The sequence below is a fragment of the Berkeleyomyces rouxiae genome (assembly GCF_048999995.1).
Source record: "Berkeleyomyces rouxiae strain 22BRR77 chromosome Unknown BrBRR77_ptg000002l, whole genome shotgun sequence".
NCBI classification, from domain to species: domain Eukaryota; kingdom Fungi; phylum Ascomycota; class Sordariomycetes; order Microascales; family Ceratocystidaceae; genus Berkeleyomyces; species Berkeleyomyces rouxiae.
Genome location: NW_027396492.1, coordinates 2,789,940 through 2,810,566, shown reverse-complemented (window position 1 = coordinate 2,810,566; position 20,627 = coordinate 2,789,940). Strand labels below are relative to the sequence as shown.

At 50.4% G+C, this 20,627-nt stretch overlaps 7 protein-coding genes across 7 annotated transcripts; 5 read left to right on the top strand and 2 right to left on the bottom strand.

The window, feature by feature from the left end:
- Nucleotides 1-604: 604 nt before the first annotated feature.
- Nucleotides 605-1,080, top strand: BROUX77_002334 (uncharacterized protein; the record flags this gene model as incomplete). Its single annotated transcript, XM_073746863.1, has 2 exons — nucleotides 605-713; nucleotides 821-1,080. 2 exons carry the CDS (start codon nucleotides 605-607, stop codon nucleotides 1,078-1,080), a joined length of 369 nt encoding a protein of 122 aa, XP_073607416.1.
- A 488-nt stretch (nucleotides 1,081-1,568) lies between these two features.
- On the bottom strand, nucleotides 1,569-3,404 carry BROUX77_002333 (uncharacterized protein; the record flags this gene model as incomplete). The annotated part of the gene is made up of 1 exon (XM_073746862.1): nucleotides 1,569-3,404. The coding sequence occupies one exon, from the start codon at nucleotides 3,402-3,404 to the stop codon at nucleotides 1,569-1,571; it is 1,836 nt and encodes a 611-aa protein (XP_073607415.1).
- A 2,923-nt stretch (nucleotides 3,405-6,327) lies between these two features.
- BROUX77_002332 (uncharacterized protein) lies at nucleotides 6,328-7,390 on the bottom strand (the record flags this gene model as incomplete). The annotated part of the gene is made up of 4 exons (XM_073746861.1): nucleotides 6,328-6,557; nucleotides 6,625-6,833; nucleotides 6,937-7,112; nucleotides 7,346-7,390. 4 exons carry the CDS (start codon nucleotides 7,388-7,390, stop codon nucleotides 6,328-6,330), a joined length of 660 nt encoding a protein of 219 aa, XP_073607414.1.
- Nucleotides 7,391-7,819: 429 nt separating this feature from the next.
- On the top strand, nucleotides 7,820-8,430 carry BROUX77_002331 (uncharacterized protein; the record flags this gene model as incomplete). The annotated part of the gene is made up of 3 exons (XM_073746860.1): nucleotides 7,820-7,927; nucleotides 8,016-8,141; nucleotides 8,335-8,430. The coding sequence occupies 3 exons, from the start codon at nucleotides 7,820-7,822 to the stop codon at nucleotides 8,428-8,430; spliced, it is 330 nt and encodes a 109-aa protein (XP_073607413.1).
- A 567-nt stretch (nucleotides 8,431-8,997) lies between these two features.
- Nucleotides 8,998-10,054, top strand: BROUX77_002330 (uncharacterized protein; the record flags this gene model as incomplete). Its single annotated transcript, XM_073746859.1, has 2 exons — nucleotides 8,998-9,037; nucleotides 9,543-10,054. 2 exons carry the CDS (start codon nucleotides 8,998-9,000, stop codon nucleotides 10,052-10,054), a joined length of 552 nt encoding a protein of 183 aa, XP_073607412.1.
- A 1,971-nt stretch (nucleotides 10,055-12,025) lies between these two features.
- BROUX77_002329 (uncharacterized protein) lies at nucleotides 12,026-14,229 on the top strand (the record flags this gene model as incomplete). Its single annotated transcript, XM_073746858.1, has 2 exons — nucleotides 12,026-12,629; nucleotides 12,773-14,229. The coding sequence occupies 2 exons, from the start codon at nucleotides 12,026-12,028 to the stop codon at nucleotides 14,227-14,229; spliced, it is 2,061 nt and encodes a 686-aa protein (XP_073607411.1).
- A 2,703-nt stretch (nucleotides 14,230-16,932) lies between these two features.
- On the top strand, nucleotides 16,933-19,488 carry BROUX77_002328 (uncharacterized protein; the record flags this gene model as incomplete). The annotated part of the gene is made up of 2 exons (XM_073746857.1): nucleotides 16,933-18,028; nucleotides 18,104-19,488. 2 exons carry the CDS (start codon nucleotides 16,933-16,935, stop codon nucleotides 19,486-19,488), a joined length of 2,481 nt encoding a protein of 826 aa, XP_073607410.1.
- Nucleotides 19,489-20,627: the final 1,139 nt, after the last annotated feature.

Below are 20,627 nucleotides of genomic sequence, written 5' to 3'. Positions count from 1 at the left end.
TCCAAGCCAGCCATTGCCTGCCCTGTGCCAGCACGCCCAAGATGATAGCAGCCAGCTCCATGCAACTAGCTATAGACTCACACATTCTCATGCTTGTCTTTGGCCTTGCTGTCTCAAATCCCTAGAAGCCCTCACTCCCTCCAGAAGCAGCTCGCCTGGTCCCAAGACTCGCACCCAGCTCGCCCAAAGTCTTACACCCACCACTTCCAGGATCCCAGGATCCTAGAGTCAGACTCACGTCATCTTGGACGCATCCAGACATCTCTCCAAGCCCAGCCAAGGCCTCTTCCCGCTCCTGGAACCACGGGTTTGTGACTCGCTGGCTTGTTTGTACCAAGGGGAACTCACTCGCTGCCTAATCCGATCTGAAAGCTCTCTCCCTGCCAACCGTGTGCAAATTCAGACAGACCTCACAGAAGCTTTGAGGCAAAGAGCGATGGCGGGGGATATAAAGCAGAGTGTGTCTCCAATCAGCGGTACCCCAGTGTTCCATAGACTGGATATCTGAACATCTGATCTTCTTACCATCTGCCATCTGCCAAATAAACTTGTTCCACTTCCACCACACACATATCCTCCTTCTTCCCCTCACACACACGTCGCAATGGCCAACCGCATGCCCATGATCCTCGGAGCCACCGCCATCGGCGGCATAGGCTACTACATGTTCCGCTCCGGCGGCGACACCAGCGCCGCCAAGCGTGCCGCACAGCGTACGTCATTCGCCCTCCCTCTTCTTTTCTCTTTTCTTACAACGTCTCCAAAATAAAAAGAAAAAAACTAACCAACACCCTCCCCTCTCTCCCCTGCCCACATACAGGCGACTTCAACCACGCGTCCTCCTCGGCCGAAAAGGACCTCAAGAAACTCGGCGCCCAGGCCGGCGCGACTCTGGACGCCGCCGGCGCCAAGATCGACTCGGCCGTGGCCCAGACCCAGACCCAGCTCAGTGATAGCAAGGAGGCTGCGCAGAACCACATCAACGGCGCTAAACACGAGACCATGAAAAAGATAGACGAGTTTGACCGCAAGGTCGACGAGAAGACGTCCAAGGCCAAGAGCTGGCTGGGCGGCAAATAAAGAGCGGGAAGCCTAAATCCCGACTTCTTGTTGCTTGTTGAACTTTGCTGGAAGTTATTCGGAAACACACCTAATGCCTTTGTGTCTATTATAGTTAATGCTAATCAATATATTGGTGAAACTGAGTCTTGTCTGAGCATGAATTTTATTAAGTGTTCTTGGTTTTTATATCGTCATTTGCTATATCATAACTATGTGTGTAGATTCTGTCATTAGATCCTGGCCGTAGAGACAAACAGACCTACGCTTCGGGAATTGCGTATGCTGTATGAAAAGAAGGGAAGAAAGGAAAATAAAAAGATGCATCACTACATATTCGGGTTCTATGCAATGTCCGTGGACAGGCACATACATGTACACACATACATGCCAACAGGTCGTGAGTAAAAGCGCTGCGTGAAAAGGAAGCCAACGTAAAAACATGGATGGATGTGTCTACCAGTCACAGGAGAGACACTCAAACTACAAAGACAAAAGACGAGGCTCGCTCAGACCTCGCCCCAAGCCCCCATCGGCCCATTGGTAGCAGTAGCCACCACGGAGCCGGTACCAATCGACCCACCAATATCCCAGTAGTACCGCGAGGATGCGCTGCTTCTCCGGGCCGAGCGCCGCGTGCTCTGACTGCATGTCGACCCGTGGCGGAGGGCCCCCGGTGAGCTCGGCGCAACAGCCTTGAATGCCCGGCGATCCACCGGCACTCTACCGCCAATCAGGGGGTGCTGTTGGCGAATACGTGCGGCCTTGGCAGCAGGGTCCATTGGACTAGTCGTGGCTTTCTGGGAAGGCCCAACAGACGCGGTCGATGAAGCGGGCCCGGGAACAAAGCGGGAACGCAGGTAACGGAATACAAGCTTAATGTCCAGATCCTTCTCCCACTCTTCTTGAGTAAACCGCTCCTGACGGACTGTGGCGTCGGGCTCTACTTTGGTCTGCGATTTCTTGGAATCTTGCGTCGTCTTATGCGCTGCCACTTTGGAAGTGTCAGAGTTTGTGGGTTGGAGAAGCGAAAAGGAAGGCTTGAACTGAAGGGCAGATTGAGAGAGAGACTCGAGTAGCGAAAGACTCTGCTTGGGAGTAGACGGTGTTGACTCGGGGATGGCTTCAAGGCCAGCATAGGGAATCCGCTCTTGCTGGACGCGCTTATACGTGGAAAAAGCCCCCGGGTGTGGGTGAGGTGTGACATTATTGACAAATATGCCAAGCTCCCGGGCCACGTTTTCAACCATGCGGAGCTGCCATGAAGAGTCTTCTTTGGCTGAGGCCGCATCGGCAGTTGACTGACCACGCACGGGTGAAGAAGCACGTGGTGTAGCTTGCGCGTCGTCTTCATCTGTTGCGTATGCCTCGCCGAATATAATGGCAAGCGAGTGGTCATCCAGGTCAAGCATGTCCTTGATTACTTTTTTGGTTATGCGGTCCAAGAAGCCACGAGGCTTGTCATCTTCATCATGCATGTTTTCCTTGGTCTTATCATCGGAAGCGTTATCATGCCATTCCATTTTCTCGGAATCTTGGGCTACTGTTCCAACTTCGGACTCTTCTTCGATGGCTTCAGATTGAACAGAAGCAGCAGTAACAGAAGGCCTCTTGCCTCTAGAAGCGGAGGCTTGCGATATACGGCGTTGGCGGCGAGTCTCCTTTTGTATCTCCTCGAGCAGAACTCTACTGTGCTCAAGTCTCCAGGCCTCGATGCGTGCATGACGCTCGGCAATTTCCAGATCTTCTGGGTCAATTTCTAGGGCGGCTGGCGCATGCACGTTGAGATGAACAGTACCCATGGAGTTTTGGTGGACATTGTGGGGATTGAATTGCTCAAAAGCATACAGCTGCTCTTGCAAGTGGCGGCTGGTGGAGTTGGTTGGTAGGCGAAAGGATCCCAGGCCATCATGTGCTGGCAGCACAGTGGTGGACACTGGCGATGTGAAATTAGGTAGAGTGCGGAAATCGGCCAAGTGGCTGTCGAGAACGTCGAGTTCAGCATCGTCGTCGTCCTCCTCTTCTTCATCTTCTTCTTGTTCAAAATCAAGGTGGTTTCCATGGGCCGATTGCGAGTGCAAATCGGAGTGATCTATGCTGGCACCAAATTCTGAGCGGGTTTTTAAACTGTCGTTGATTGTCAGGTAAGAAGAAACAGTGTGTGCCTCGGACTCGGCAGCGGGTGGGAATAGCACCCAGGTCTGAGATGCGGGTGACACTTGGGTGGGTGTCTGGGTGCCGCGACGGGAACGAGTGGTGGGTGAGGGTGTAGAGGCAAAGCCCTCGCGCTGTTGCGACTCTGAAGCGACCACTGGGCGCTGAGAAGCGCGGGTTTGAAAGGCCATGACGGGTTTCGCGTGCTCGTTTTTCCTGTGTCTGTGGTGTTGGTATGTGATATGTCGGGGATATGTGAGGAATGTTGTTGTGTCAAGTGGTAGATACACAAAGGGATTCTTGCTGCTTTGTGTTGAGAAAATGGAGATGGTAAGATTGCTAGTCAAATGATGGACAATCCGTCAGCCAGCAGATAGCGTGGTTTATTTAGAGAGCGAAGGAGACGGCTACTGAAGCAAACATGGGAAGAAAAGGTGGCAGCAGCAAAGTAAACAATCGGTGAAAAGATTGAGTGTGGCTGAAAAAAAAGCCTAGTTAACTATGCAAAAAAGAAGCTCTGATGTTTGGAACAAAGTTCTACCAACCACCCCCTCAAGTCGAGCGGCAAGGGTCACAGTTGGCCGAGGGCGTCTTCAGGTTACAAAGTCACGTCACAGACAGAGTCAAAATCTCAACAAAGCACAGGCCGGCCGGAGCTGATAACGACGCATGTGTGTATGTACCAGAGCGTAAAAAAGGCAAAGACTGCATGCGTGAGAAAGGAGCCAGAGGAAGCTTGTCAGCTCGGGCCCGCCGTGTCTTTTTTTCTGTGCGTGGTTTTCGCAGTATGTGCAGCGGATTTGTTGTTTTTGGGTACCTGGTCTAAGTCAAAAGTGGCGCGGTTGACGTTCTAGATGAATTTCAAGGGTCCGGTAGAAAGAGTTGCGGCTTGGCAATAAGTGAGTGAATGATGGCACCGTCATGGATATTGATCTGGAGATGCTGGGAAAAGTTTTTCTTCTTTCCATCAACCAGAAATTGCGAGCTAGCCGCCTTTTCCTTCAGGCCGCAAGAAACCCAGAAATACCGCTGGAAACTTCTGCTGCTGGTTACTGCTGTTTTTGCGCACCTGCCGTGTTCTCCCTCTCCCTCTCCTTCTCCCTCCCTCCTGCCTTCCTCCCAAGTCCAGAGTCACGTTTTCAGATTTGGAAAATCCATTTCGACGGCCCAACGCTTTTAGTGGCATCAAAGGACAGTGCTAGTGAGAAAACAGAGCACATCCATCCATACATGGATAACTAGCTGACTACCTATAACTTCAAGTACTTGACATGCCCCTATCAATCTAAAAAAAAAAGCCCCAGTGACCAAGACGAGTTCTAGTGCAATCTGTAGCTACATACATACATGCATGAACGAATACGCACCAACTAACACTCGCTCCATTTTAAGCCCCCATTCGCCATCTGCCCTCTATCTGCCTCTCTGCTGTTGACATCCCAGCTCCTGATAACACCCTTTCCCTTCTCCTCTTCTCTTCGGCCCTGCATGATCTGATCTTCTTGCCGATGACGCCAGCGGCCCATTGCTTGTTTGTTTACCGCCATGTGCCAAAAATGAGTCTTGCTACGTGAATATCTACATACATACATACACAACTACACATGGTAATCCAGTCCAGACACCATAACATAGTTGATAGTTGACTGTAGTAAACATCTTCACATGTAACTATCAAGATACTAACTACCTCAAGACCGGACACGTACCACTCGATACCTTTCTTCCGTACCCTCCGTACTGTTCGTTTCACATGTTCTCGCTCCCCTTTTCACGGCTCCCCTCCTCCCCCCAGTCCAAGATGCATTGCATTCATCCATTCTGCTTGCTTGTTCCCAGCGGCAAACGAGACACTAACTACCAACTATTGCTCCTTTCGTCCACCACCCACCCATTCGCCCACATCACTTCTACTTTAGCTCGGTCCAGGGCAGCTCGCGCCTTGTAACTCCGAGCACACACATGCATGCATGTCCAGATCTATCGGAAGCACATACATACACACATATACAAGCACAACTGTACGCTATAACTAACTACACAAGTCTGCTACTTACTCGCAGCACCCGGCATACTTGTCTCATCTTCGCGAGCCGAGTCCTGTCTAGTTCATCCCGTGTCAATATCCCAACAATCACTATGGGCGAATGACCCCATAATTTAATCCTTCGTCGTCATCGACTTCCATACAAATAGACCTTGCGACTTCGGAGTCATATGGAAGACCACCTTCTCTTCGTACTCACTAGTGGGAACCCTTCTATTGATGTAGAAAACCTCTCGTTTCTAGTGTCGACGATGCATGAGTTGAACCTGCCAAGTTATTGCAGCTGGCCCCAACCCTTGAGGACAAGATTGTGTCTACGATTAACTATAGTAATCGGCGATCTGGATTACACTGTGCCTTTTGTTTCCCATTATTATCATTATGGGCTCTGATACACTAGAACCAGTGCAAATCCATGGTGCTGTACCTGTATAAATATAGTATAGCAATGGGCTTGTTCTTGCAAAGCTACTTGTATGCCGAGAGTCTCGCTTTGGCAACATGGTCTTTTTGATTCTTGCTCCCTTAATTTCATTCGTGCATTCGAATTATCCTTCAACCTCTCGTCCCCCCTCTCATCAGTTTTGCCCCTGTCTCACGATGAGGTCATGCAAAGAAATATTGCCATCAGTAGGGTTAGGGTCGACACTAAATTGATCAACCCCTCATCATCAGTTCTTACCAATCATGCATTATTCGTCAACAACTAACCATGTACAAGTACGAATCATGCTATTGCCATCAAAAGCGGCGTCACAAGAATCCATATAGACATCCATATCATCAGCTAGTTGACTTCAAAATACATGTACAGCATGTAGCTGTACCTGAATGTGAACATGAATAGCAGTTCAATATCAGGTAATCTACTTTCTAGAACATCAGCATCTTCATATATAACAAGATAGCACTGTTTGCTAGTAGCATGGTTATCAATCCTAGTCTGATCAGGATTCGATCGAGTTTCTCCCCTCACAAAAAAAAGTGCTCAAAAAAGGTCCTTTTCACAATTGGTTCAGGTGCAACTTTCTTTTTTTGTTGTTCATTGAAAACTAGAAGCCAAACACTTAAGCCTCGAAGGCGTCAGGGAAGGCACGCATGTTGGCCTCCAGGTTGCCGTAGTTGGGCAGGAACTTGACGTAGGCACCATCGACCTTGACGCGGCCGCCGGCCTTGCGCTCGGCGTACTCCTCGCGGCGGAGGGGGGTGAAACCCCAGTTCTTGGAGACAATGATCTTTTGGCGACCGGGGAACTTGTACTGCGAACGGCGGAGGGCCTCCAGGGCGACAGCACGGTCTGAATAAGGCAAACTGGTTAGGAGCGATCTTATGTGTGCGAGTCAGGGAATAGAAAAAAAACTTACTAGAGTCACGAGTGCGGACACTCAGGATGATCTGGCCGATGTTGACACGGGCAACAGTACCGTTGGGCTTACCCCAGGCACCACGCATACCGGTCTGCAGACGATCGGCACCAGCGCACGAAAGCATCTTGTTGATACGGACGACGTGGTAGGGGTGGGCACGGACACGGAGGTGGAAAGAGTCCTTACCGGACTGCTTGACCATGTACCTAAACAAGACAAGTCGTGTTAGAAACCCATGTTCTGGACTTTGTCGTTCTCGACACCGAGCTACGGGACGGGTAGGGTAGGCTTCGGTTGACTGCCACTTACTTGTTGGCGCAAATACGGGCAGCCTCAAGGGCCTCAGAGCTCAGCTGCTCATACTCGTTGGAGACGAGGTGAATGCACAGGGGGAAGTCGTCGACGTTGGCACGCTTGCGGCCCAGATCGAAGATGCGAATCTTGGGGTCGGGGACACCACGGTTGAAGCGCGACTTGGGGTACGGCTGAGCAAGGAGAAGAGATAATGTTAGTCAAACATACTCTCTTAATGCGTGATTTGAACGTCTCGGCGGGCAGTCGTTGGTGGTGAGTTTCGAGTTGGCGATCTAAGGTCTATGAATTACGAATTCTGGAAATAGACGAAAACCGGAAACACAGGACAGACGGACTTGGGCTTCATTTCGGCGGAAAAAAAAATCGACGATAACTCCAACACAACAAAGCAAGATCAACGCACCTTGTTCTTGCAGTACCGGTAGCAACGGGCGGGACGGCGGGCCATTTTGTCGTCGGTGAACTTGAAAGTGCCTGAAAATGGGTGTAATTAGTTGGTTGTTAGAGGGAAGAAAGAGCAGACCAGGAAGAAATCCAAGAAAACCGACCTTCTGAGAGTATGCATAACCTTGTGGCGAAGCCAATTTTTGATTTCTAACCCTTGATTTCAAATCACTGGAGCTCTTTCAACCGAGTGGGTGGCGTCGGTAGAATCCCGGAACTTTAGGGCTCTTGGTCATGCACGCATTTGTGATTGGCTAAGTCACAGGCAAATCTGTGGCTTTATGTCCAGGGCACAAGAAGTTGGAAATGGCCCACTTTTGAGGTGTGCTGGAAATTCTGGGAAAGTAAAACTCTAGAACGAAAATTCGATAATCCGTCAAACTTGGATCTTCCATCATCAACCACGAACAGTTGCTCATCACAAATCAACAAAATGGCCCCCGTCAAGAAGTCCAAGCGCGATGCCCAGAGCATCTCCTCCAAGCTCGCCTTGGTGATGAAGTCTGGAAAGGTCACTCTGGGCTACAAGTCGACCCTCAAGGTACGTTTGAAATCTACCGCCGGCCATATGGCCAAGTAATGAAGCAAAATTTCTGGAATGTGCTGCTAACCTTTGCTCTACTTGACAGGCTCTCCGCTCCGGCAAGGCTAAGCTGGTCATCATTGCCAGCAACACCCCCCCTCTGCGCAAGTCTGAGCTCGAGTACTACTCTATGCTGGCCAAGACCAACGTTCACCACCTGAACGGCACCAACGTACGTAACAACCTCACCACCATCCTGTTGAAATCTTCTTGTACATCATGTCACACATGTCGATGCTGGCAATGTGTGTCTGATGATGGCGGATAAGACTGCCTTGCAGTCTATGAAGCCAACCCAGCGAAGAAGTCTTTAAAATGCAAGACTTTGGAGGGTAGTGATCACATGCTTACTATACATCCTACAGATTGAGCTGGGTACTTCTTGCGGTAAGCTGTTCCGCTGCTCCACCATGGCCATCCTGGATGCCGGTGACTCGGACATCCTGAGCGAGCAGGCGTAAATTCTTTGACGTTGATAGTCAAGAATAAAAGTTCAAAAATAAAAAGCAAAAATACTTTCTCACCACTTTCACACCACATACTCATGATGGACCAATTCTTTGGGGCAAGGCGTTACTATGGATGGCTTAAACGGTCAATTGGGCTTGGAGCTTTTTTTCTTTTTCTTAATTCACCATGATGAACAATGAACAGACGAAGGTCCCACTGATAATATGAGGGCGTAGTCAAAGATATTGCCTCTGGTTTTTTTGAAGTGTTGAACAGTCGTTGTTATAAAGATGTTTTCGGTGTGTAGAAGTCTGGGTACATCATGACAGCACTCGGAGTGCGACCATGAACCACAACCCTATTTTAAGAGTTTCACTCATCCTTAGTGATCGTCAATAATCAACATCAGTCTAAAGTCTAAATCTCACGATCCAAATAGTTGTACATTGTTTTTGTACGCATCTAGACACACCGACATTGATATGTGTTTCACGCTACTCGTGCTAACGCTGACTTGCCGCGAAATTTCGACTTTGTACTACGTCCATATCTATCCCCTCCTTAAAACGTCTTCTACAATGGTCTGGTGCACAAAATGCCGTGCCGAGCGCAGTCTAGGTGAGTTTGGGCGTTTTCAGAATGGCGCGCCTCGCCGAACTTGCCAGCGCCACGAAAAGAAGCGCAAAATTGCGCAAACTTTTGATTCATGGGACGAATTTCTCAACGAATTGAAGGAGTGGAATCATCCAGTACTAGCCATTGCCACTTTCCACCCCGACTCTTCCTGAATACACCTGTTAACACGAGCTATAGGGTCAGAAGGAGGTCCTCCACGTTAAGGTCTTTTCCATGGATTGTCTTCCTGTCAGCTTTGATTCCCCGTCCTCTGAAGCTCCCACCACAACGTAATCGCTAAGGGAGCTTGTTAGAATCGTGCTTGCGGAAGGCGGGTTTCGTTACAAGCATTCGAAGACCCAAATTCGAGTCGCGCCACCGCTATATGCCTACACCTGTTGTCAGGATGTTGTCCAATTCAAATCTGTGGCGAGGGGTATTCGTGACATTAAGAAGAAAGAACGGTTTCTGTGCAAAGGCTGGCTGAAGTTGCGCCCTTCTTTGGCAGAGAAACAGCTGAGTCTAGAGCTGCACCACATCTACCACAAGTCTTACGAGACTACGGAGCTGAGTATCGCTTGCAAGGAGTTTATTGATGCTCGGATCAGTTCATCCACTCCGTCCCAGATATACCGCGATCTCGTGGATTCAAGAATCGCTGGATTTGACAACGTGGCTCAGCACCAGGTCTACTACCGGTGGAAACAGGTGAATGGCTTAGTGTCGCAACATGTCCCTGATCCCAATGTCTCGCCCCAGATGCCACTTCCGGCTCATCAAAATCAAGGCCAATCTGAGAGCGAAGTTCTGACGGTAAATGCGCCTACTGGTATTTCTTCGGATGAGCCTGACAATGGTTTACTCGAATTTAGGGCTACAATTGAGGACATGAAGCGACTGATAAAAGCTGCAGAAGAGCAAGCGGCGAAGGGCGATAAAAGAGTTATGGCCAAGTTTGTTGCGCTTCAGTCCTTGACTCGGGATTTGATGAGTGACATGACTACGAATGAGAATGATTGAAAGTTCTTCCTGTGAGAGTTTCTTTTTCTCTTTTTTTCTTTTTTCAGTAGGGACGGATTTTCTCTCGATGCATGCGCCATAGCAACAGGAATGAAAATGACAAGGCCAGGAGGGGGAGATGCCACAGCGTCAATGACATGGATAAATGAGGAGGGTCTGAAGAAAGACTGAACGAAGGAAGCCGGTCATCATCTACTTGCATGTTGATAGCGCTGGACTTGGGCGAATCGTGGAAGGGCTACTGAAGGCACGAAGAACATAAGAGTGCTCTTTGAAGGGGGGAAATGAGGATAGGAATGTATGAATATTGGTGAGCCTAGAATATGCTCATGGGAGGGGGAGGGGGAGGGGGCGGGGTTTAGTTGTGGTTTTTGGAGAGGTACTCGTGATGCTGATGTTCTTGGATGTCTCAGTCTGGTGTAGAAGTGCCAGTATATGGCTTATGTAAGCACTCGTCAAGCGGGCTGCACGTGTTCCCCTCTTCTGGGCTCCTTTTGGGGAGAAAGAGCAGATGAATGAGGCACGAGGCAAGCGACGACGCAAGGGGCTGGCCGGCTTGTTCTGTTTGGCGGGCAGATCTGAGAACAACGACGACGACATGGGATGGCTGTTGGCCGTCTGAAGTGTGTTTGTATACAAGCAAGTACTTTTGCAAAGAGCAAGTATGTGGTGCGGCTTGTATATTTGTAGAAGCGTTAGCATTAGCATTGACGCCTGATATGGCGGTCATGGGCTTTTGCTCAGGAGGTGCCCCCTTCCTCCTCCGACTTGCGCGCTTGTGATCATAGCTTCACGGCTCAGCCAGAAGGGAATGCCACTGTGACGGAAACGGGCAGTCCGAGAGAGAGAGAGATAGAGGGGGAGAGGCGAGAGCTACAGCCAAGTCAAGCAAGCATAAGGAGTAACTTTAGTTACTTGTATACTTTACTGCTTTGGCCTCCTCTCCTCTCCCAACACGGCCACCAGTCTGTCTCAAACAAACACACGAAATCATGACTAGCTATGGGATATTGTTCTCGGCGGGCTTCTCTAGCATTGTCCCTGTTTCACTTGGTATGGCTCTGGGTCTTTACAGGGGACAAGCACCAGTTGTAGTTAACTAGTGTTGACTTGTGTGCCGCCTGTGCTGTTGCTTCCCTTCCCAAAGCCCAAAGCTCACCGCTTGGTCCTTGTTCGAGACAACACAACATCTAGGAGAGGAGAGGAGGATGTGTAGTCCGGTCGGGGTTTCCCTATGCGCTGAGGCAATAGGCATGCTGTTGAGTCGTGTCCATCTAGGGCAACTGGCTTGCGGAGCAGTGGAGGGCTAGCCTATACTCTGGCAACCGAGCCTATAGTACAGTGACCTGTTTCACAGTATAGTGGACAGGACTGGATGACACGCCTATATTCCAGCAGGCGAGCCTATAACATGGCGGTTGCTGTGCCGAGTTCATGCTGTTGCCAGTCGCCCTGTTGCCCGTGTTTGTTGTTGACATTTTTTGTTCTTTGGCCTGGGGGTGAATAATAACGCCACGTTGGCCTGGCCTGCCTTGTCAGTACTTAACTAAAGAAATGAACTGGTTGCTGTGGGTGTTTACAGTGCCGCTTCACCATTATTCCATGTACTACCTACATCGACTCCTACTCACTACAAGTACCGCTGTGCTGCTTCTGGAACATCGCCTTTTCTTTTTCTCTTCTCCGTCCCGCCCTGCCAAAAGAAACACCTTCGTCCATCCACCTCCGCCGCATTGATTAAGCTTTACATTTGCTTCATCCCTTGCCATATTATAATTATCCACCCGTCTGCCGTTGAGCACTGTCTCTTTCGACCATTCTCCTTCTTCCGCCTCCACACAACAGACTCGACTTACGCCGCTGCTTCTGACTCGGACAAGTCCCCTTTTTCGATCCTCAAAGTGTCTCCTAGCGCCCAACCAAGCCCATTTTCGAGAACAAGCACCCTTCATTTGCCTTGGTCTCTGAGCCATGTCGACTGTCACCAAGCGTCCGGCTTCTGGCGTAGGACGGGTGGCTACTAACACCAGCACTGCCGCTGGCCACTCGTCATCGCCGTCATCGCCCGTGACCCCAACCTCGGCCACCACTCCCAATGGCCACCGTTCTCGACCCAGCCGCACCGGCAGCATAATTACCTCCAGAGCCCCAGCCACCCGCCGTGAGTCGCTTCTCCGGGACTCTACTGATGCCGAGCTGGAAGCCCGTGCCGAGGCCATTGCTGCCATTGACGACCTCAAGACCAGACTATCAAAAGCTGAAGCCGAGACGGACCAGTTCCGCAAGGAGGCTCTTGTGCTAGAGACTCGCCTAAAGGACAGCAACACAGAACATGCCAAACTAGAGGAGCGTCTACACGAATGTGAAGAGCAAATTGAGTCTCTCTCCAACTCAAAACGGGAGACTGCCCGGCAAATGCGCGAGATGGAGGCTATCTACGAGGCCGAGCGGAGTTCCATGACCAAGGAGAAGGAGGAAATGGCCAACCGCGAAGAGGAGATGCAGGCCGTCATCCAACGCCTCAAGGACAGCCTCTCGCAGCGGCTTACCGACGAAGATCTTCGCCCCAGCAGACGTAAGAAGCCCTCCTTGTGAAGAGACGTTGTCTTGTCACTCTCTGACCCTTCACTTGTCTACTATCCCTCTTCCACTCTTGACTATATGTGTGGGTTTTTTTTCTCTCACATACTAACATCACAACCTCTTCCACCCCAACAGACAACAGTAGCGCCAACTCGCCCACCGAGGGCGGCAGCTTTGCCCCGCCTTCTTCCATCCAACGCAGCGACTCGCGAAACAACTCCAAGATTTTACTGCAAAAAGACAAGCTGATTGAGTCACTGCGTCTAGAACTTGCGGAAATTTCCATCAAGCTCGCCGAGGCCGAGAACCAGGGCGGTGGCCGGCTCCAGGAGGTCGAGCGCATGCTCATGGAAGCCCGCATGACCAATGCTCGTCTGATGGAGGACAACGAGAGCTACCAGCTGTTGCTCCAAGAAAAGACACTAAACGGCGACTTTGCCAAAACTGACTTTAGCTACATGAACCGCCGCAACAGTATGGACGGGACTTCCCAATCCACGTCTACTAATCAAGATACTCTTGCCGCCCTGGAGGGGCATAGTGTCACCAGTGGTACGACTTTGGCTGATGAATTAGGTGAAGCCAGCGATGACGAGGAAGCCGAGCGTCGGCCTGTCAATGAGCACAATGACGCGTACCGCCGCCTGGAATCTGAACTTCGTAACGCCAAGGATCAGAACAAGGCGCTCACTCTGTACATCAACCGCATCATTGAGCGTCTGCTGCAACACCAGGAATTCGAGGCGATTCTCGACCAGTCCTCTGATTCGGCGTCTGTCAACACCAACAAGGAGCTCCCTCCGCCTCCTCCCGTCAAAGACGTCGGCTCCTCGGGCGCGGGCTGGTTGCAGCGCACAAAGTCGCTCATGACGAGCAGCAACACGGTGCCCAACCTCAACACCATGCCAAGCTCTACAAACTCGGTGACCGCCGTCGCCGCCGCAGCTAATGTAACTACCCCCACCACTGCCAAGCCCAAGAGACCCCGGCCAATGTCGATTATCCCCACTGCGGCCGGGCTTGCTAGCCTGAACAACGATCCCGATAACGCTCCTCGGGTTCCTATTGGTAACATGACGCGTTCTACCAGTGTACGCCGAGCTCGTCCCCAGAGCGAACAGTACACGGGATCGGGGGGCGCCGTTCTAGTCAACCAGATGTATCGCGGACTCGATGGACGGATGTCGCCCACTTTCAACGGCCCGCGCCGCTCGCAGACTTTTTTCGCGTCGGGGGCGGCCCTAGCATCGCCCGGCCTGCCCCCCTCTACGGTTCCTCTTTCCGGCCGGATGTCCTCCAGCACTGGCAGTCAGACGCCATCCGCCGGAAACTTCCCTGGAATGCGCAGCGAGACATCAAGCGTCTCTAACGAGTCGACTGCCGGTATCGTGACGCCGCCGTCGCAGAGCAGCCCGCCACAGGCGCTGCCGGGCGACAAGCTGCCGCAGGCCCAAACCACGTTTGCCGGCAACAAGCCGCGGCCACTGCGGCTAGTTCAAGACCACAATGATTCGGTCAATGCCAACAAGCGGAATAGCTGGTTGCCGTGGGCCGGTGGCTGGGGCAAGAAGGAGGAACACCAGGAGAACTAGAGTTGAGAGGCTTGTTCTATTCGGCATGGAATTCTAAGTGGGTTTTGTGGCCTTGTTTTCTTCTTTGAGTCTTTTTTTCACGTCTACCTGTTTCTTTTGCTTTCAGTTTGACGACTACGACGACAATGATGGCATCCTCCTCTTGTCACGCCGCGACGTGGCGGATGTGATGGAGGTCGAAATTGGGCTAGATGGCCGTGGTTTCTCCTGTTTTTGTCTTGTAATGTGGTGGGATATTTTGTTGATTCCTTGTTGTCTTGGATTTCCTATTTCTGATCTCATGTCATGCTCCACGATGTTTTTATGTATGTATCTAGCAGTTTATATATCCATGAGTTAACTAGTTACTATTTCGTCCCCTTTTCATGAATGGAAGGTTAGGGTTAGTAGTGAACGTAGCAAAATTGCAGGGCAGCCATCTACCTGTGCATATTCTTCATCTTGACCGCCATTTTTTTTCTTTTTGAAGAAAAATTCTGCTTTGCTTTGGGTCTCGCTTGTGAGCAAAGTTACAGACGTAAAGAGTCGGGCGTGGTGTGTGTTTCTGTGTGGATTTGGAGAGAGCCAGCGGGCATCAGAAATGGATGAAGGGAAGGGGGTGTGGGAGCAAAGGAACAAGAAGCCAGAGGAAGACAAAGGGTGGGCTTGGGTTGGATTGGGCTTGGGAGTGCTTGTAGCACTTGACTTGTGCCTGGGGTTATAGTTGGTTGTGATGGTGGTGGTGGTGGTGCTCGGTGCTCGGTGGTGATGACGCCAGATGCCAACGCACCACATGTCGACGTTATGTCTTATGTAGAATTATGCATGGATGGATGGGTACGGCGGTCCTTTGTCCTTTCTGACACGGAGAAAAGAAAAAAAAAAAAGAGAAAGAAAAAAGAGAAAGAAAAAAAGGTTTCAGCCAGAGCCGTCCTGGGCCAGGGGTCAAGGGCGGGTTGAGATAAAGGAACGGGTGGAGCGAGGAGGAGAGTTCCACTATTTTTTCTATGGTTGTAGCAGGAAAAATGGGTGAGTGGCAACTGGGCTGGTGCTGGGCTGGTGTACCCGCGGTTTCTCTCCTACGACGACGACGACGAAGACGAAGAAATGCAACATGATGGAGATTTGGAATAATGATGCAATTATTATCTGTATGGGTTTTTTTTTTTTTTTTTTTTTGTTTTCTCTAGATTTATACTCTTTGGTACGTGTAGTAAAGATATGCATGCAGCATGTGCGTGGCACCGAACGATGGGCTAGACTCTGTTCGACAAAGCTTGGGCAGGAGCAGAGTGCAGCAGAGGAGGAAGACCGTAGAGCGACTTGTGCACGCACTCCGTGTACAATTCACATGTGCAATTCACATGTACTACATGTACGCACTATGTTGACTTGTGCGGTGAAAGTGGGAAGGGCCGGGGTTAAACGTAGGCTCTGAGGGGCGGAGAGAGCACCACGTGACTTAGGGTTGACTCTGATGGCTCTCCTACAGCCTGCGCTTCTTGCTTTCTCATGCGTGTGCTTGTACCTGGCTTGTACTGGGCAAGCCGGTTTGCCCCAGATCCTGCAGTTGTTAGAGGCTCCCAGTACGGGAAAAATACCAGCCCGGGACACTCTGTCACTAATTATCCTGTTGGCTGTGCTTTATTCACGCTGCATTCTGTGGTCGTTCTCTCTCTGTGTGGCATCGCCTCGGCTTCGGCTGTCTTGGTCTCCTTGTTCTTTTCGTAGTGGCCCCATCTCCCCTCGCCCATCGCCCATCGCCCACGTCTCATTGGCCTACAGTTGCTTATTGCCCAATAAAGCTTCCGCTAGTTGGTGTGAAAAAAGACCAGAGCACCCGCCGAGACCAGAAAGAAGAGCGTGGCCGTTTGCTTCAAACAGAAAGAACCAGGGAAAGAAAGAAAGAAAGAAAGAAGCCAAGCTCCTTCCCACGCAGAAATCCCCACACCACACAAGCTTAGCTTTATGCACCATTTTTCTCTTCTCCCCTTGCCAACTTTTCTGTTTGCTTTTTGTCTTCGTTTTGTTCTCATTCTCGTTCCCGTTTTTGTCCTTGTCATCGTTCATTGTCTTGCAGCGCGGCTACTGCGGCGAAAGATTTTGAGCGCCCCTTTCTTACTAAAGAAAGAATTTGCCTGATTTTTCTGGCTGTTTGCGTCTCTTTTTTTTTTTTTTTTTTTCCATTTTTCTTTTCCCTCTTTTTTTTGCCTTCTCTCACTCCTCCAGAATTAACCTCTGCAAAACCACCATTTTTTGTTTTCCCTTTTCCACACCCAGTCAACGCTACAAAACCCGAAAATTCGTTCCAAGATCGTCTATTTGATCCTTTAGCGACTTGCCGGCTTTAACTTTTTTTTTTCTCGCTGTAAAACTGCCTCTAGACCGGCTTTTATTGGGCCCCAATTTACACACTATAATACCGCCTTCTGTCTTCCCTTAGCCGCTTGTCTGCCCAACAACCACAACAACAATAAAACAAGACAAGCTTCTTCCCGCCCGCATTATCTCCCCGGCCACCGCAGCGTCTATTCTATGGCTGTCTTGCTGCTCTCCTCTTTCTTTGTACCGACTCTCCCTTGATCGCCGCTTTGCTTGCCTGCCAATCCCTTTGTCATCTGTCGACACGGCATTGCATTCTGTGGCATGCCGATGTAGCCTCCAGGCCCAACTTGATCCAAGCCTCCAAGCCTTCATTCATCCATCGTCTTGCGACCCGGTACTATGGCCTCAAGCCTCTCTGCGAATGCCTTCTCTGGTGCCGCCTCTCCCTTAGAATCCAGGGATTCCTCAGCTCCACGTCAACCCATCTCATCGACACCTAGAAACACTCCCATTGCCCCGTCACGAGTGCGCACAAACCCAGACCAGCCACTGCCAGCGTCAGTTTCTTCGTCCTACTCGTCAACCACCGCCCAACAATCTCACAAACCGCCCCTCAGAATCTTGTCGCCCTCCAAACCCCAGCGCTCCTCCATCTACATCTCCAACTCGCCATCGCCATCGCCGTTACCGTCGCCGTTACCGTCGGTCTTGTCGCCACCCTTCCAGCCTACCGTTTCTGAAGCCCGACGTGACGGACCTCCCCGCTGGCCCGTGTCTCCAAGAATCCGTCCGCCGCCTCTGGCCCAACCTCAGCCCGCTCCATCTCACACTGCCTATCCCGTGCACATGCAGCGAGCCAACCAGCCCGCAACCACGGCCAGCCGCTACATTGCCACATTCGCCTCAGAAATGTCAGAGAGTGACACCGATGACCCTCAGACCCCTTCTGGTCTTCGCACGCCCACCATGAAGAACCCCAACCAGCTTGCCACTGTCCAGGAGATCAACCTGCCCAACTCTCCTGGCCCGGCCGCTTCAGACACTGACACCAACACCGCCATGATTGAGATACACGATCGCTTCGCTGCCCGTCATCCACAGGAGGAACCCCAAACACCAAACTCACAAGATTCCGATGCTGCGTCTGCCGATAGTGTGCGGACTGTCCGCGCGAGAAACGCCGCCTCTTACCCCGACGATGATGCCACCACCACCTACAATGATGGCCGTAAATCATCATTGCCAGTCGCTCAGCCGCCCCTCATGTCACGCCAATCCAGCACATTTTCCACTTTCAACAAGACCAAACCTACTACTGATGGCTCTTCCATGATCGTTGAAAGTGAGACTGTGACCTCGGTTCCACAGCTATCACTGGCTGCCGTGCCCCAAGGCTCAGGAGGTACTCTCCGCGCAATGCCCAGCACAGAGACTATCCGACCCAAAAAGGATCGCAAGAAACAGACGAGAAAACAGCCCATGAACCCTGGTACTGGTAAGCTTGAAATTAGGAAAACAAACAAGCCCCAAGCCACTCTCACTGAAGCCTTCTAACCAACCTCTTCCTTAGATTCCTCCAAGGCCGAGATTTTCGAGTACAAGGTTGCCAGCGCTGTTGATGATTCTGATTCTGACGAAACTTTTGTCTATGATTCTAATCCTCACGACGGCCCTCGAAGATATCATCATTCTAGAACCCCGAGCACTACTTCCATGGCTAGTCAGATTGATCGGCCTATGCGCTCCATTCACAGCGTCATCGACGCCCCAGGCCCTTCGACATCTTCCAAGAAGAATATGAAGTTTGCCAACTCATTTAATAATGCCACAGACCCGCTCAATGGCGATGATGATGGCCGGGCCTCTAATAGGAGCAATATTGGCTTGTCTAGGAACTCTGCTCGCATTCACAACCACCACATGAACCGATATGGACGTGCCCACAACAGCCACACCTCCTTATTTGATAGCGAGTCTCCCTTCATCAACCCTGCGCGAGCCAAGATGCACGCCAACTCCCGCCAGAATTCAGGGCCGCCGAGGCCCCGATACATGACATCACGGTCCCAGACAAACCGGCAAGCTGCTTCCTGCAATCTATCCAATGTCTATGACCTGGACGAAGCTGCCCCCGATGATGAGCGCACTCCTCTGGTTCCATACTCGTCAAGGCAGAACCGAGCTGGCCGTCAGAGCCGCCGCGGCCAGGCTCAGCGCCATATTGAATCCCAGACCTATAGAAGTCGACCTTCTGCACTCAACCGACTAGCTGCCTGTCTTGTAGTCACCATGATGGTTTTGGTAGTCATTACTGGTGCTATTGGCTTTATGTTTGCTACTTCACAGCCGCTTACAGATATTGAGCTTATTGCTATTGAAAATGTTCTTGCTAGTGAGCCCGAACTCATGTTCGATCTGACTATTCGCGCACACAATCCCAACATTGTTGTTGTTACTATTGACAATGCCAACTTGGAAATTTTTGCCAAGTCTGTCCATGCCGGGACCGATGCCGACTGGTATAAAAACCCAAAGGGCAATGCTGGCAACAAGTTCAAGACTGACGCCCTGAGTAATGTTATTCATGTCAAAGATGACCCGCCCGAGGACATGCCCGATGAAACTGCGCCCAATATGCGACTTGGAACGATCCAAGAGTTTGATAGCCCTCTGTCCTTTGAAGGTTTGTTCTTCCACAAGGGTCTTTCCGTGTCCACCGGCGGTGTGAGACTCCCTCTCCCGGGTAATTCTACTGCAGGTGGCTCTGAACGCTGGGGCAAGGTCATACAAGATGATTTCGACCTTATCGTTAAGGGCATCATCAAGTATTACCTCCCATTAAGCCAGAGAATGCGCAGTGTCTCCATTTCCGGCCGTGCCCGTGTCAAGCCCAACTCTGCCACCAATCCGTCTTTAAAGCCCAACATGACTACAACTGGGCCGACAGACAGCTGAGGAGGATTTCCTCTTCGTCCATTCTTTTACCCCGTCGCTTTCCTTTGTCACCATGCCCATGTGTTCAGCACATTGTGGCAGATCCATGCACCGTATACCCCCTTTCTTGTTCTCTTTTATGACGCCAATTACACGATACAGGTAAAGCTCGAGCCATATTTCCATGGCACGTCGCTAACCGTTGTTTTATGAAGCATATGATCACTCCTTGTTTTTGTTTCTGTTTGTGGCTCAAGTTCTCTGTTCTACTCCAAAAAAAAGGTTGAGAGTTCATCGCTTTGAGTCTTGATTTTCTTACATTACAGGCACAGGCTATGTCCAACAACCGGACGTGTTAACTAATGACTTTTGTTTTATGTTTTGTACTACACAGATCAAGTATCCTGTCTGATGCTGATGACGATCTGGGGTTGTCTAGATGCCACCGAGAGCTCTCGGAGGCCATGGGCTCCGGTAGTCTTTTGTCTTTCTAGTTTGGCTACATTGCTTTACAGCCTGTCATTATCATTGACTGTTCTCAGAATTTTCTTCCTTCTTCTTATCCCAGACTAGCATGTTCATTGCCTTTTTTTCTTTTTACAGATTCTCGTTATAACTGAGGTTTTTTTTTGCTCCGGCACTGACAGTTGTCCACGGATTGTCATCTTTCTTTTCTGTCTTGTTCTCGTTGGATCCTATTTTTGTTTTTGTTTTCTTGATATCTTACATATTGCAGATACACAGCCATCGTTCTCGCCTGTAGGCCCAGGTTTTTTTGCTTCTTTTTCTTCTTCTTTGCTGTTGTTCCATTCAGCTATTCATAGAGAGACTGCCTTTTCTTCTCTTCTCTTCTCTTCACAGCCTTGGAATCATGGACTGGACTATTAGACCTACCAGTGCCGTGCAATTCCGACTTCTCTTTCTCTGCTCTAATGTCATGGTGGAAGCATGCATAGATAGAGTCTGGCGCTTGTGTTCTCCTTCTTCGTACTCGATGTGCTGTATCCAAAGGGAAGAGGGGGGAGGTCTCCTGTGTAACTAGCTAATTAATTGAACATAGAACATGAGAGTTTATATAACTATAGTTAGTTACAACTTCCAACTTGATTTGAATTGAATGTCTTGATTTTACCTGTCACAACTGCCAACACGCAACAGAT